This window comes from Anas acuta, chromosome Z (genome assembly GCF_963932015.1).
Source record: "Anas acuta chromosome Z, bAnaAcu1.1, whole genome shotgun sequence".
Taxonomy (NCBI): domain Eukaryota; kingdom Metazoa; phylum Chordata; class Aves; order Anseriformes; family Anatidae; genus Anas; species Anas acuta.
The window spans coordinates 47,719,615-47,736,952 of NC_089017.1; the positions used below are offsets into that span (position 1 = coordinate 47,719,615).

Genomic DNA, 17,338 nt, shown 5'->3' on the forward strand with positions numbered 1-17,338 from the left:
TTCCTTTTCATTCTCCTCTCACCAAAGTCAGGATTTCTTAGAAAACTGTTCCTGTCTATCCTAGATTTATTTAGTATTGTTATGGCAAATACTTTGAAAGAAATGTACTTTCCCACATTTAATAGTGACTGTGTATTGTCACTATTGGATTTTATTTTATTTTTTTTCCCCAGGCTGGTCTTTTTGTCATTAAACAGAGCCCAGAATGACCTGACCTTTTTTTCATGACACAATGGGCAAATCTAGTCTTTCCATCACACAACTGTGAAGCAAACAAGGCTATGTCAATAATCTGGGTTTATTTTTAGCTTCCTGCAAGCTGTCACCACCTCCTTCTTGTCTGCTGTCTCTCCAAGCAGTTGGGAGATGCTGTCTTCCTCTCCCTTGGATCCCGTGTTTTCTGCCCTGGTGATTATGCACCATCTGTTCTGGAATTCATGTTCATTCCCCAATTAAAAGCAAAGATAAAATATGATTATCAGAGCTGGATTGAAGTCTTGTGCTTCCTAGGTGCAGGTGACTTCAATTTCATATAATTCTTTCTTCTCTGAAATGATTAAGTTTTGATATCCTGACCATAAAAACATCTCATAAAGGACCATTATTAAGGGCATGTCACATTAAAAAAAAAAAAAAGTCATACTGGATCAGAACAGTGTTCACTAACACAGATATCCTATCTCCAGACAGGAATTTCTGTAAAAGAAATTACAAGAACAGGGCAAACATATAATGTTACTTCCCAGGGCATTATCAAAACATTCAGAAATTAGTGTCTATGGGGCTTGTGAGACGGAATGGAAGTCCTTGTGTTTAGAAGCCCATGGAGTTTTTTCTTTGAATTTGTTCAGTTGGCTGTGGAGTCTGCATATTTTTTAGTATTTACAGGGCTTTGAAGCTAGGATTTCAACAGCTGAACTACAGGTTGCATGAATAAGCACCATCCTTTTGTTTTGAAACTGCTGCATTTGCTGCTTCCTAATTATTGGATGAGAAATGATGGTGAAAAAATGTTTCCTGCTAATGTTTTTCTGTCATTTGCAAGATTTCATAGACCTACCACTCCTTAGCTCAGATTTATTTTCCTTAGCCTAAGAAGGTGTCACCTGTTAGGATGTGTGCATCTCCATAAAGGCAGACCACAGAAACATCATCGACACATGGGATATTTTCTGCCTGGGTTCATACCAGGGAGAAAACTCTCGCAGGAAATGTTTTTGCTTATGGTTGTCCAGAAGTCTTTCATAGCATACAGGGCTACTAAATTGCACACATTCATTCAAAATTCAATGTATAGAAAAAGCAGATTTAATGGTGCCACCAGCAACTCTTTTTGAGCAATGAATGACAAATGCCAAGATTCAACTAGCTCACCGATTCCTTAATGTGAGTCAAGAATCATAGAACCATAAAATTATTTGGGTTGCAAGGAACCTTAAAGATCATTTAGTTCCAACACCCCTGCCATGGACACCTTACACTGGAAGAAGCTGACCTTGTTCCCTGTACTCTGATGTTTCTTTCGTATTCCTGTTTTTTCAAGAAAGGCACAACAATGTTCCACTTAATGCCACTTTAGAGAGCAAGAACATGTAAAATCCAGCTTTGGTTTTAAGAGTTTTCATAGCAAAAGTTAAGAGATTACCATTTATCTGTCTTTAGTCACTGATTTTTGGTTGAAAATACTTAGACATTAGTCATTAGACACAAGAATTATTCACTCATGGTTATTTATGTATTTACTTACTGTCAGCCAGTTCCTGTATTGATAATGCTAGATACTATCAATAGCACTCACAGTAGTTTTATTTGTAGTTGTGCTCCATGCTGCCGCATAAGTCATAGTGGAGTGCTCTGGGATGACACAGAAATATTAATGTAGAGTCAGGGAATTATTTATTATACTTGCAAACTATGTTAAGAGAACATTACTAGGATAGCACTCCAGTTTTAAGAACAGCAAGAAATGAGCCTATCTGTGCGCTCTTTAACTTAAGCACCTTAAGCACATGCTGAGCCACCATTCCACTGCCTTTTAAGTGGAGTTTTTTCAGATATTAAAGGAACAGTGAGTGGGCAAGCTTCTTCCTTATCAAAAGAAATTCCTTTTCTATAATTAGAACCACCACCATGCTATGAAAGATTTTGTGTATAAAGAAAGAATGAAAGGGGAGTATAGAGCTCCACAGGGATACACAAGTGTTCTCAATGCCTAGCTGTGAGATGTCTCAGCTAGGTCCTTTCACAACCATCTGGTTCATTTTTTTCACCAAAGCATGCTACAAGTGTAATCCTGCAGTCTGACCTCTCTTTGTAACCCTTTGTTTAGAAGGTGGTCCTAGAATTACGCATTTTATCCTGCATAATGTCACTAAGGTCTGGAATCAATTTGTGCTGATAGCTGGTGTTATAGGAAGCCCACACAACTTAGCTTGACCAATGGGAAAACTTGGTGTCTGGCACTATGATCATCAGGGACAAACAAAGAAAGAAAGGAGAAGTCCATGATGGTGCAACATGGTTCGGAGTTGTCTTCTAGGATTTCATTTTTTTTTGCAGACCTCTGGCTCTTGGAGGTGGTGGTGTGTGGAGGAAGGATGCAGAAGTATAGATCACTATTGTCTTATCTGTCTTGTTCTGTTTGTGAAAACTGGCAACCTGTAGCAGGTTAAAACATTCTCTGAAACGGCATACTTTTAAAATTCACCCTGCAGACAAAGATTAAGTGCTTAGGCAATTTTGTCTTCCCAGCTGTGGACATCTGCATGTACTAGGATTTTGTTATTTACATGTTGCTTGTTACTAACAGCTCCAGGTTAAAAAGCTGAAATTCCATTTTTTTTTTTTTCCTAGGCACTACTTTAAATGAGAAAAGCAATGCAGTCTTCTGTGAGCTCAGACTCTGGTATCTTGATATAAACTCAGAGTGGGTCTTTGATATTCAGGATTGCTACATGCTACTGGAAGATGTATGATAATATTTTCAAAAGAAGTGGGAGGAGGTTATGGAAACGGATAGTATCTGCTATAAGAAGATGTGATGTGTCTCCTGAGTGAAAGTGGCAGCTAGGGTCACAGAAGAGAGCATTAAATCAGGGCTTGTACTGCAAGTGGAAAAACCCTGTTTTTCTGTTAGGGTTAAAATCTGAAGCAAGCTGAAAAACAAGGATCCTTCCTTCTAAGAAAAACTTATGCTTTTTCAGCCTCAGGAAAGACAGGCCCTTTCAAAAGAGGTTTGTCCCACAGCTGAAGGAAAGTCAGAAAAACTGATAGATATAGGCTGAAATCTGTGTTTTTTATATCCCAGACTGTGTCTCTAAAAGGCAAGCTACAGAGGGATTTTCTTACACAGCTCTTGTAAGCACCAAAATTGGAAGGCTGTACAGAGTGACCTGGATAGGCCAGACTGATGGCCTGAGGCCAATTGTTTGAGGTTCAACGAGGCTAAGTTCTGGGTCCTCTTCTTGGGGCACAATAACTCCCATGCAATGCTAAAGACTGGTGGAACAGTGGAAAGGGAGCTGGGGGTATTGGTTGATAGCTAGCTGAACATGAGCCAGCACTGTGCTCAGATGGCCAAAATGTCAATAGCATCCTGGCTTGTATCAGGAATAGTGTGGCCAGCAGGACCAGGGAGGTGATCATTCCCCTGTACTCGGCTCTGGTACTCAAGTACTCAAGTACCTCAAGTACTGCATTAAGCTTCGGGCCCCTCAGTAAATGAAGAATATTGAGGTGCTAGAGTGTGTCCAAAGAAGGGCAACAAAGGGTCTAGAGAACAATCTTAAGAGTGGCTGAGGGAGGTTTTTTTGTTTGTTTGTTTTGTTTTATTTTGTTTTATCACCTGGAGAAAAGGAGGCTCAGGGGAGACCTTATTGCACTCCACAATTACCTTAAAGGAGGTTGTAGCAAGGTGGGAATCAGTCTCTTCTCCCAAGCACCAAGTGATAAGACAAGAGAAAATGACCTCAAGTTGTGCTAGGGGAGTTTTAGGTTGTATATTAGGAAAAAATATCTTTACTGAAAGGGTTGTGAGGTATTGGAAAAGACTGCCGAGGAAAGTGAGTGAGCCACCATCCCTGGAGGTATTCAGAAAACATGTAGATGTGGAATTTAGTGACATAGTTTAATGGTGGACTTGTCTGTGCTAGGTTAAAGGTTGGACTTGATGATCTTAGAGGTCCTTTCCAACCTAAATGATTCAATGTTCCTATATACCTGTAGTAAGGGCAGCATGCTAAAATGTCAAGCATCCTGATTAAAGCTCTTGCTTTTAAATCAGGTAAATGAGGATCTTTATTTTCAGTCTCAGTGCTGGCTTTTGATCACCGTGGTATTTGCTTTTTTAGGCACTCTTTTGTTTCTGTCTTTTTGATTCTGGCCACATAATTCGTATGTTGAGTCTTTATTCCACAGGCATCTTTAAAAATTGTCAGGCCTGTAAGAAGTCAGTGTGGATGTATATGAGGGGACAGATCTATTTTACTAAAATCAATGACAGCAGCTTGGGTGACAATAGAGAAAGTTGTGTGAAATTTGCTAGGAATAAGATCTGTCTGACATCTATAGATATAAGGTCTGTTTAGTTTTTGTTGAGATAATGATATTGTTTTCCTGAAACATCAGTGCTGCGCTTTATCATTTGAGAACATAGTCTGGCCTTTCAGGAGGATGTAAGGTCATTTTTTTCTCTCCCTCGCTCCCTCCCTCTCTCCCTCTCTCTCTCTCTTTTTGTATATACATGTATATATGTATGAATATATATGAAACAATATATATTTTGTTGGAGAACCTGAAATGTTCCTGAGAATTTGATCTTATGGTTCATCTCTCCAGGGGAAAAAAAAAAAAAAAAAAAAAATGAAAAAAGAAAATAAATCATTCCTAAGATCTCATGGAAGTGCCCTGTGCTGCAGCTTGTACCCATTGCCTCTGGACCTTCCTCTGTGCATCCCTCAGAAGAGACTGTCTTCCATGTGCTCTCTCCCCTTCTGTACAGTGGCAGAAGACAGCCATTAAGATCCTTTTGGCCTTCTCTTCTTAACCCAACCTTGAAAATCATGACCATTCAAAAATAAATACAAGTTTCAGGCCTTTGATATTATGGTTGTTGAGCAGGAAGGGATCAAGTTTTCAGGGTGCTCTGCATTACCACAAATGCTGCTGCATTGTTTTGTCTGCATCTTTCATTGTTTTAATGGAGCCATCATTCTCTCATTTTCACTTACTACAGAGAAATGAAGCTGTAAATAAGACAAGTGTTACAAGAAAGGAAAAATTTGACAAAACTTTAAATGTAATTTTAATTGGAAGTGTTTTTTTTAGGCACATAAAAATGCTTTATATGTAGTGCTGCCTCAGTGATCATGAAACAGAGTATGCAGTTTCCCACAAAGGAACTAATAATAATAATAGTAATAATAATAGTAATAATAATAGTAATAATAATAATAATAATAATAATAATAATAATAATAATAATAATAATAATAATAATAATAATAATAATAATAATAATAGATTCTAAAATCCAAATTAGATATTGACAAATGAAGCAAACATTTCTGAGCAACAGTAGAAAGATAGGGCATTGTTTATACTTAAAAAAAATCAATTTGGGTGTCTTACTTTCTTTTATTTTTATTTTTTTTTTGCTTTGAAGATGCAGTTCTTGAAGAGATTCACAGAAGATAGGGTGGCAAAATGTCTTAACCCAGCATTCATACAGAGAGGCCTCTGTAAACCTGACAATTGAGAAGTTTCAGTTTTGACTGACATGCAATTTAAAAGTTGATTTGATCAGTGCTTTCCTCAGCAACCCAATTTCTATAGTCACCAGTGAAGAACATTATCTTCCATGTAAAGAAATATTTAAAGAATTAAAGACAAAATAAAATCAGTAATGATTAATGGAAAATATTGGGTGGTTTACCTACTGTCTAAAAAAGTAAGGAAGCAAGGGGGTGGAGGAGGGACAGGGGAAAAAGCTTTGTGATATATGAGTACTAAAATGATATGCAATTAAAGAACACAAAGCTATTGTGCAAACTGAAGTGAGGAACAGCACGAATAGAGGCTGGAGATCAAAAGACTTGAAATAGATGAGGACAAGTTCTGGGAAAATCGTTATAAACAATAAGAATGTCTTAGAAGTGGTTTATTTCATAAACAGGAAGCACGTGAAAGGCTACATAGGTAGTGTGATGTTTTTTAGTAGACATGAGAAGGCACTTTTGGAAAAGAAAGGAAAAAAATAAGGAAAAAAATAGCACTGAATAAAATCTAGTTTTGAAAATTATGCAATCTTCAAAAAAAAAAAAAAAAAGTAGCCCAATGCATCATCTACCTTGCTTCCCTCTCACTGAGACAATCTATATTCCTCTTACATAGGAAACAGCAAGATGGCAAGAGCTTATAAAAAATTACCTTTTTTTGCTGATTCTCTTAGGCAATTCTGAAAAGTCTGAAAGTGTTTGAGTTATTACTGTTTTTAATGAAAAGTTACTGCAAGCAGATATAGATACAAATAAACATTCAAAAACCCGTAAATGACTGGAGCCTTCAGACAAAGTAGCTCAAGAAATGTGAAAATTTGTATTCTGTCAGAGTTTAGAGGGATTGTGCTATATCCTATTTCAGTTGGTTGTGCTGCTAGGTGGAGATTATAAATGTGGAGTTCTTCCTCAGTCTTTGCTCTTACAAGACAGAAATTACTTCAATGGCATTCATCTGCATTCAGATGAGTAAAGGAAAACATCAGTCAGCAATAACTTAGCATTAACTGCTCTTTAATTAGTATAATGAGCCTTTCTAGATGGTGTTCAGTTATATTTCCAGTGCTTTCCCAAGTGAAGAATTAATTCCTCATAACCTGTCTGAAAAATGCTATAACTAATGTGAATGCTGTTTTATCATGCATCTTCATTATTAAGTAGTGTTTATAGCCCAGCCAAAATCTGTTAGAACAAGTCAGGGAGGGAGATTAAAGAGAAACCAGAGTTCAATATATACAGTGCTTATATACAGAGAGATAGCTAGGCTTGCTCACTGTTGCCTTAATTGTCAGGAAGAGACTTAGGACTGAAAGAAAGATGTTGCACTCCTCTGTTTCTTGCTAGTAAAATATCCTGCCCTATACATGGCCCTGTACCTGTTGTACTTATGGATTCTTGTTTGCTTCATCGTAGCAGCACAGGAACTATTTTCATTAAAAGCCCCAAGAATCTTCAAGGTTCACTGGGTTGCACACAGTACAGCCCACACATCAGTGTCCTCCATCAACACTGCAAGTAGAGCAGGGATATATAGGCTAACTCTGATACCCAGACCTTGTTCAAATGAGAAAGTAATAAGACCAAGGAGTGGAGAAAAGGATTGGAAATGTAGTCAGCAAGATCTCAAATGTTAAAACAGGTGTACTCAAGTGTTCTCAACCTAAGAGGCTGCCATCCACCTCTGGTGCCTCATTTACAGAGCAGTATGTCTGGAATGAAGGATGTCAGAACAGTCTGATGGCAGTATCTCTGGACCTTCTGCGGGGACTGTTCCCTGCATAACAAATTCACAAGTGCAGTATGCTAAGGAGGTATGTCAGGTTAATAACACAACTTTTTCTGACCTGAGTCAAGCATATCCTAAATACCAAAGCGGGGTTGGATTGAGTTTTTCTGAGGAAACAAGGTTACATATTCATACTAAGAAAAGCTGCCAAGATACTTTTTCTGCTGCGTTTGATGTGTGTTAATGAACAAGACAGCAGGACTGATTTGCTCACGTTTAGCATTCAGGTCCCATCACATGTATCTGTCCTGAAAGTTATGTTGAAAGATTTACTGAGACTGACAGCCTGATCTGTGGAGGTCTTACATGCCAATGAAGTCCTGTGCATACCTGTTGCCAGTTCCACATCTTGTGTACCCTCCACCCTATTAATGACCCCAATACAAGGTATTTTCAGTGAGCTGGCACTCAGACAAAGCAAATGAGTCTCTCTGGCAGGTCTTGGGGCAATCAGCCTCTCCAGATTTCTACTGGAATATCTGTGTTTGTGTGCATGTGTGTATGTGTGTGTGTGCGTTGGAGGGGGGTGGGAGTTACAACAGTGGCGTCAGAACAATGCTACACTCTGCAGATCTGTTCAGTAATAAATACAAAAATAAATAAATATCTAAATATACCCTTTTTCTTTCCTTTCTCTTTCCATTCCCTTCCTCCCTTCTCTTCTCCCCTTTACTGTCAGGAAGGGCCACCTCTGAAGGGCCAATTCAGTACAGCCTGGCACCAACACAGACGGATGTCAACAGCAGTTACAACAGTGAGTCAATTTCTAATCAAGGAACTCCTTGAAAAGGTGTTGTGTTGTTTTTATGTGCATGTGGAAGGTGCAAGAACTTTGCAGAGGGCTTTGGGAGGAAGGATGGGGTAAGTGTTTTAACCCTCACTCCCTCTGGTTGGAGCAGCCTGCCAAGTAGTCGATGCCCCACTAAAAGTGTGACACCCTTCTTGTGGGTTTGAGGTAATTTCACTGCTATTGCTTAGATTCTGTGGTGCTCCCTGGAGCACCTGACAGGTGAAGATAAGTCTTTGCACAGTATAAGACCTCATTGGCTTCTTCTCCTAATACGTGTGTTGGGAAGAGGCACTCTTCATGGGGTATAGGCAGAGAGGATAAAATGCATTGCAAAGAGAAAATGAAAATCGACACCTGCTCCTCTGCACTCCTGTCATGTGTCTTCCTCCTGGTGATTCCCCTGGGACCAGAAATACTTGGACTAGTATCACAGAAAAGATAGATGGGGTAGGAGCTCATGTGTTAAAGGAGTAGTTGACAAGTGGATGATCTGGAGGAGATGAAAAGTGGTGATGGCAAATGCAGACACCAGCAGATGGGAAAAGACATGGCAGTCAGAATACTCAGTGAAAACAGTTTTAGGCCTCTGGAAAAACAGTCTGTGGGTCTAAGAATGTCATGGTGATGTAGGTTTTAGCTAAACCATCTGGCCTGAGACCCAGCACAAGACTCCATTTGCGTGTGCCCCCTTCTCCTTCCAAGTTGGTATGTCCAATAACACCCTCGCCCTCAATTAGGGACTGAGTGAGCAGACCTTGTCTGTCATTGGTTCAAGACTGACCATCAGAGCTATATAATTTCTAGCTTTTCATACATTCATTGAAAGGTACATAGAAAGCAAGCTACTGCACAGTGATGGGATTGTCCCTGTATATTCTAGCCGTGTTTCTTCAGCATAGTTCTAACATTTTCCATGCATCTGCTAAGTATTCTATCTTTGGTACATGTATGAAGATACAGCTTGCTATGAATTTATTCAAAGACATTTTGTTAAATTCTTGCTCAAAAACTCTAAATATAACTGTAACACTGTTACCATAAGTTATGCTGAAATCTGATCTTGTGCTGCACAATGAAAAATGGAAAACTTACCACACAAACTAATGTCTCACTGTTTTGTGACTCTTAGGCAAAGAATTGGTTGTTTCTTCTTGCCATAATTCTGTGTCCCATATGCTTGAGTGAGTCACAGTATTTTTTTCTCCCTTTTAGCTTTCTGATTGTTTATTTAAGTCCCACAGTTTGTGCAGTCTGATGGTTGCCTCTGTAAACTGTTGCTTGGAAGTGTTGATATCCTGGATAGTGCATCAAACCAGATGTTTAAGCAGCTGTATCCTCAACCCTATGAACAGTTCTGTGTGTCAGTAAACATGTGGACATGAGCCTTGAGATCAACAGGATGACTCACTGTGAAATTACAGCATGCATTTGAGGGATCTAGGCCTCTATTTGTGCCAGGTGGAAGTGGATTTTAAAATCAAGCATTCTCTCACAGATATCACGCTAAGCACCTGCGAAATTTAAGTTGATGCTTGGCTCATCCTAAGATGTGTTTTACACTCAGTGAGTATGTCTGAAGTAAAACACACAGGACTTATATTTTACCAGGTTCTTGATGAAAAAACAGCAGTAGAAAATAGCAACACCATCAGACTTGAGCAGACCATGATCTGGGAGAGGAGGAGGTGGTATGCATTTCTGCAGGACTTAAAAGTCTCTGCAAAATACTTATTCCTTTTATTATGATATTATGAAATATCATGTCTTTGTTTTTGCTCACCTAGTCTTTAATCTTTGCATCCTCTGCTTATCCAGAGCAGCACCCATTTGAGGATTTTTGTTTCTTTTTTCCTCAAGCTGTTAGAGCACTTAATCAAACTTTGAAATGGATAGTAATTAGACTTGAAATTCTTCTATGAACTGTGATTGGTTTTGTTATGCTTGCTGTTTTTCCTCTCCAGAAAGAGCAGTTTACAGCTACATTATGTGAGTTTTCAGGAGAAAATTCAAGTGATAAATGTAAGAGTATGTAATGCCAAACAGCTGCACTCTTGGGCAAAGCTATTCTCAGTGCTCAGCAATGAATTATTATTTTTTTGTTTGTTTGTTTTTAATATTAATTTGTAATTAGCCTCTCCCTCTCTCCTTATATGAGACTGGACCTGTGCTGCTAAGTGTTGAAAAGATTGTAGACAATGCAAGACTTAGAGACTCATAAGAACGCCTCAAAATATTGTTAGGATTTTATCATTAAAATTAAGGATATTCTCTGTTTAGTCTCCTTTGAATGACAAAGCCCAGAAAGAAAAACATAGGAAGAGACGGTCTATCTAGGAGGACAAACCAAAGGGCAAGAAAAAGGAAGGGGTTTGAGTCCCGTTTCATGAATGAACAGTTGAAGAAATCTCCCTCTGAGAGTGAGTACTGGGATAGGGGCTAAGAGGGTATACACTCTACATCCTTGGAGATGCTCAAAAGTTCACAGAACAAAGCTTGGAGCAACCTAGTAGAAGCTGGAAGATAGGCTTTGAATAGATGTTGGATCTGATGTCTTCTACAGGGCCTTTCCAAACAACAGCATTCTCTAATTCTGTTATCTAAGGTAAAGTCTATGGCAAAATTCTGTCTATTAAGGTTAAATAGCTTGACACTTGGTTTAGAACCTTAGCTACAGAAAACGTCTTCCTTCATTGGAAATAGGCTGTCTCATCTAAAACCACCAAATGAGTGGTGTCTTCTGGTAGTCTGCAGTGGACAGGAGAAATTGTGATGGAATCTACTGCATTAAGTTAAAATCAAGTCTGCTATATATGCAGAGTAAATAAGATTAGAGGAAACCAGGGCTGGAAGGTAAACTGGTGATTTTAATTAGGCAAAGAAAGCTTGCTTCCTGTAAGACAGAGTCCAACTGAAGTCTCTCAAGGGCAAGAGGACAAAACCGTCCTTCCATAGAGGTCCTGGGGATCAGTGCTAGATGCCACTCATTCTGACAGCATTTTTTCCTGTTGTGTAGCAAAATTGAACAGGTCAGGTCCTGGGGCTGCCAATCCAACAAAGTTTGCACCAGCCTTTTGAAGAGAAGTAGATATTCTCCAAGGGCTTAACATTTGTGGCTCTAATGTGACGTTGTGATAAAGTTCCAGGCTCTTTCAGTGGGAAGAAAGTATCGTTGCATTACAATAATCACTTGTGATATCACACCCACTGCTATTTTATTGTCCGTTTTCAAACTCTAGGGTCCCATTTGGTTTTGATATACACCATTGCCTCCTAAATGTTTTTTAACCTTTTTTTTTTTTTTTTTTTTTTTTTTTCAGTGATGGGATTCTAAGCTGAGAGCTCATTATAAATTCCTACTGTGCATACTGAGCTCCTAAGTATTACCTGAGGCAGGGTCCGTGGGAAGATGTAATTGCAGATATTGTGTTAGACCAGCTGATACAGATGTGAAAAACAAACTGATTTTCTGACACATCATTCACTGTTCATATCCGAAAAAGAAGCAGAAAAATTCAAGCTATCCTACTGCATTCTGAGCTTATTGGCTGTTGTATTTTGCACAATGAATACTGCTATTCAGAATCCACTGGAGCTTGTTGTGTGACTGCTATAGATTTTAGTTGGCTTAGGGATTAGTGTCATATCAGCAAGTTTAATAATTATATTGGAGTTTATATATGTATTTTTATTGCTATCTATGACATAACTACTTTTTGTTTTATTTTGTTTTTCTTATGGCTGTTCATTAAAAACTGAACTAGGTGACTCCCTGAGACATGCCAGATTTTTTCTGCTGTATGCCAATGATCATTAGTTCTGTTGGCAGAGCTCATAGGGAAAATTTAGTAAGTGATCTATCTTACTAACAGAACTATGACAAGCTGATTTGTTATTGTAAGAGTCAGACTCTTATCCATTCTGTGCTCTGACTTATGCACTGTGATGCCTTAATTTTGTCAGCATCCTAATCATGAAAATCTTCCATGGGAGTGTCCTGCCCATGATCTTAGCATTAACAAGACGTAATTGTGCAGTGTCTTCCATGGAAGCATTTAATTCCACTACACCTGCCAATTTCAAAATATTGTTTTTGTTTCAATTAATGGAAGCTGCTTCATTCTGGCACAAATGTTGGTGTCAAGATCTGCACAGTAGCAGACGAACAACAGCTACCAAAAGAGAGCCCCAGGCTCTCATCCTGTGGAGGATTTTTGAAGGAAACTGGGATGGCTGGACACCACCCACTTGTGCATAAGGGCTCCTAGTGCATGTAGATATTTTATGAATCTGAACAATTTTTGAGTGAATTTGTGGCAGGATAGAGGTATAAAACTGCTAATCTCCTCAGGAGATGCACACCTGTGATACACTATGGACCACAGGTTCCTTATCTACAACACTAGAACACCACAGCAAAAGCCTATTTTTCCAGGTGAGGGGAAAATTCAAAGCAGATAGCAGAGATTAGACAAAAGTATGTCATTGTTCAGTAGTCTTGCATCTGACTTTCTGTGAACATGACAAAGAAGTGATAGGAAAAATAAAAAGGAATAATCAAGACATGGAGGCATAGGAACTTCTGCTTTAAAATGTAGGAATTCAGAGTCGCTAATAGAAAATAAAGACGTCAGTTTTGTAACAACTAATTAGACTGTGGAAATGGAATCCACTGCCATGGGAAGATTTCAAAGCCAAAAGCTTGGTTAAATTCAAAGAAGCATTAGCAACTTGTATTAATTAGAAGATACATTGTAATTATTACAAGACAGGTAGTAATTAATTATGATGAAAATTATGGAAAGAATATTGGTTGCTGTGCTTTGGGTATTAAGCCAACCTCTACCAGGAACCAAGATGAAATAATCTAGCAGACAGACAATCTGCATTAAGCAGAAAATTACCTGAGAAATACCTGGGATTGATCACAATGATACATAAGATTTAGAAGGCCTTGGGTCATATCCAGGCTATCAGTTAATCTAATTTCCTTTCTAAACTATTCCATTCTTGTTTTTGTGTAGTTAAGTCTTTCAGGTGCCCAGCTGCTGATGAGTAATCTATTCTGATCATACTGATTCACAGTGAGTCAGAAAAATGGACTTTCTAATGAAACTTTCAGAAGAATCATGTTGAGCTTTGTGTATGTGAAGCCTGAATATTGTCATAAATAACAGGGTTGAGGAAACAGGTGAGTAGGTGTTACTCTCAGCCTAGCACAAATTCAGTGATCAAGATGCAGAGTTGGAATGGTTGTATATTGTCATAATAGCAGTGACCATGTGTATTAGCAATGAGTTGTGAAAAAGCAAGCTGTGGGAACCAACGAGTAAGTTTCCTTGAAATATGTTCAGGGTTACTAATAAAATGTCTGTGGACAAGTCTGCTGGGTCACAGATTTGCAATAGACTGGCTCCTCAGTAAGGAAATTGATTGACATTAGGGAACACGAGAAAACCCTACTCTCCTGGTGCATTTCATTTCATGTTTACCATTCACAGGACAACCCAGACAGTGGCATTCATAGACATGCTTATTGTGGACAGCAAAACTGGGGATGAGTTATGAAGTTAGTTATCACCTAGGCAGTGTACATGCAAGGTAAGCGGCATGTCTCACTGAGTGCCCATGTAAATGTTTAACATCCACTAAGTGCAGAGGAACTGAGAAAGGAGAAGGATGCCTCATGTACAAGCAAAAAGAATTAAGGCCACATTCTGCTGCCTGATTTCTGCCTAAGCCTTTCTGGCCATGGTCTCCGTCTCCATTGCCTTCAGCAGTGTCTTGAATTGCAGTTGCAAGCATTCAGTTGTTCCCTGGACTCAGCAGCAGGGCACAGGAGGAATATAGCCCCTGAAGAGTTCATGCAGGGAATCAGCAAAGAACAGGTACTACTCTGTAATTCAACATCTAAATTCCTCAGTGTGCTAACTTTCCTGTATCTAGAAGACACGAGGGACTTCCTGCAATGTAGTAAATTGAGAAGTATTATTCAAATACTTGTCATTTTTATGCTTTGATTATGTTAGCATAAATGTCATTTGAACTAAACCTGTAATGATCATTCTCATTCCACTATAACTATGTCCAGATGAAGTACTTTACTTATTAAAATACAACAGTTTAGCTGGTTATACTTTTCTTATGTCACTAAATTATATGATTTTGTGTTGTGTCTGCTGCATGATGGGCACAGCTATCAGAAGGCATCTCGTGAAATGTCTACAGCACTACTTTTCCTGGGATCTCTGGAATAGGAATTTAAAATCACTCAGGTTAGCCAAGAAAGTTACTGTGAGACTACCTCTCTTGCTCAGAACAGCCAAACGATGAATGCTGATGTTTCTGGAGTGTTGGTTTCTTTTGTGTGTGTGTGTGTGTGTGTGTGTGTGTCTTATTGTGTTTTTAAATGTAATGCTTTCACTACAACACTGCCCTGAGTTATTAAAATTAGAATCTATCATTTTTTTTCTTTTTTAGAAAAAAAATAATTATTCTAGAGCTCTGAAATAATTATTATAATTATGTCACTTCAAATCAGAGTATCTGCCTAAGTCTTACCAGTCTTACAGAAGAACAAGTCAAAAAAAATATATATATAGTCAGTTCATGATTGCTACATGCATGGCCAGCATTTCCATCTTCTAGTCTTCCCTGGGATGGCTGGGATGGCTGTGCTGCTTGGCCAGCCCTGTTTACCTCCTGATGTTCATAAGGATGGGCCAGTGTTCCCTTTTGCATTTCAGTGGCCTTTTCAGCTAGCTGCATCTGTAGGTTTCCAGGTGATACTGCAAAGAGAAAGGAGGGAAAGAGGTGGAAAAGTCCTTCAGATAGAGGTCTCAAAGTATTGCTGAAGTAGACTTGGCCTTTCACTAGCACTGGTATGTTAAATGCAACACTACACAGAAGCACTGTTAATGTTGTTGACTGCAACATGGCCAAAATGGCAAGACCACTTCAGTTCACTATAGGCATTACTGGAACACCCCAACAGCTAGGAGACACTCAAGCACTGAGCCTGGTAGGGTTTCATAGGCCTCCCTTTCCATGAAGGTGCTTTTACTTTTCTTCCCATTGCTGTCTGTTTCTTCCCATTGCTCATGCCTGTTGCAGAATAATTCTTGTTACTAGGGTCTTCTTCAAGATGGTTTCTCTAAGGAGTGCAGATAGATTTCTTATACCATGGCTGCCTAAAGTTCATCTATCCTCTTATCAATCTCTTAATGTAACACCTGCCAATGCAAACAAAAGCAAGATAATAACCCAGCAGAACAACACCCTACTGGATATGGTGAGCTCTCTCTTGCATGTGGCCTTTACAAAAAGATTGGATTTTAGGCAACCAGGGGCCTTTTCCTTCCTAAATGGATTTCCACTGTGAGAAAAGCTCAGATGTCCTCAAGGGTCAAGACTAGGTCTGGCTATGTAACTATGCCTAGCCTTTACTGACAGGGCAGCCTCACTGCTTTCTAAGAACAGAGAGGTAGGAGGAAGACTGCCATCCAGGATATGGCTATAGGAACAAACTACCACAGACAATCCAGCATATAGCAAGTACTTAATTTAAAATGCACATACCATACCCTCTCACCCTGTTACCAGCATGAGGTAGTTCTATTTTGCTTACAGGGGAACAATTCACTTCTCTTCTCAATGTATCATTTATATTGAGTTTTGCTTTCCTCTCTGATAAAGAAGGTTATCAGCATGTTCATGCCCAGTAGGCATCAGGTTGCATCTGCTCTTAAATTCAGAGCACATAGCTGTGCCCTCAATTTCCATTGGAAACCTGAATGTAACGAGATTAAAATAGACTGCAACCAGATGCTTGATGATAAAGAGGTCCTGCTTACTTGGTCTAATTGCAATTTATGCTGTAAGGATTTTGTTGCTAATGACTAATCTTTCTAAGGGTTCAATGAGTCTGCTGGATGTGAGACATAGGCAGAGTCATGATAGTTCTGAGGTTTTGATTTCAGAAAGTTTGGGATTCAAAAATTGCTGAGCAGAACTGCCCAGTCTCAGGAAGTGACTGCAAAATACATACTCTGGCACTCTATCCAGCTATAGATATGACAAGCAGGGACATCCATCTTTCAGGATGTGGTAATCAGTAGTGCTTGCCTTGCACTGTTCATGTGCAGCAAAATGGGTCATTTGGCTCCTGGATGTGCCACATCTTCTTTAGCACAGAGTTTAGAAGGAAACCTTCAATTTTCTTTGTTTTGTGCCAATTGAACTTCCATAAGCAAAGGCTGGAAAGGCAGGTGAGTGCAAAACAAGGTGATTTTTACAAAGAGGTCACTTAAAATCTTTCTGACAGCAGGCAGGAGCAGGTCAGGGAAAAGGCAGAGGCAAAACTAGTTGAATCTGGAGGTGTGTGTCTGAAACAACTTTTTCATGGCATTGTTGCTAGTACCAGCTGTTCAAATTCCTCCAAGATGAATTTGATGTCCCTGTCTTGAGTCAAGGAAGGGCATTAGTTTTTCTCTTCCTGCAACCTCAAGGCCTGTGCTTATGCCAGTCCTTACTATGAAGTTATGGGTTCAAAACAAAACAACCTGCTTTTCTTCTCTTTTGTACACTGTTCCATATCGGGAGTAACACAACAGTCTGAGATTGATGCAGAGAGGACCTGGAGCTCTCTATTCCTCTAGCTAGTGCACTATGGAGTTTCAAGATGTATGATCAGATCTGCAGAGCTCTTTGTTTTTAATTAATAGATCATGACAGTGACATTTAGTTCTTTGATTGCTCTTACCTTTGTTTGTACTATTTCTTGTCTTTTTACTGTGCAAATGAGAAGTTTCAAAGTTGGACTTGCATGTGCAACAGACTGCATGTAGTCTTTTTTTATTTTATTTTGTTTGGATTGCTATAAACAGCTCCCCAAACTCCAGTTTTCAGTGTGAGTCCAAGACTGTGCTGCTGGAAGCTGCCCCTGGCACAGTAAGCGTCACTACAGCAGCTGAGACCAGGGTGTGCAGATGT

General features: G+C 39.1%; 1 protein-coding gene and 1 long non-coding RNA gene across 6 annotated transcripts in view; one reads left to right on the forward strand and one right to left on the reverse strand.

Annotated features, from left to right (window-relative positions):
* Positions 1 to 17,338, reverse strand: part of LOC137847702 (uncharacterized) — a 214,679-nt gene that overhangs the window by 178,049 nt on the left and 19,292 nt on the right. The gene's annotated exons all lie outside the window — the stretch shown is intronic.
* The window catches only part of NRG1 (neuregulin 1), a 468,454-nt gene that overhangs the window by 161,186 nt on the left and 289,930 nt on the right, over positions 1 to 17,338 (forward strand). For 3 of the 5 annotated variants that reach the window (XM_068666043.1, XM_068666051.1, XM_068666046.1), the window contains exon 2: positions 8,240 to 8,314. In XM_068666043.1, coding sequence (XP_068522144.1) covers positions 8,240 to 8,314 — 75 coding nt within the window. The remainder of the gene's footprint in view (positions 1 to 8,239; positions 8,315 to 17,338) is intronic. The other 2 variants (XM_068666053.1, XM_068666054.1) reach the window with 1 other exon arrangement.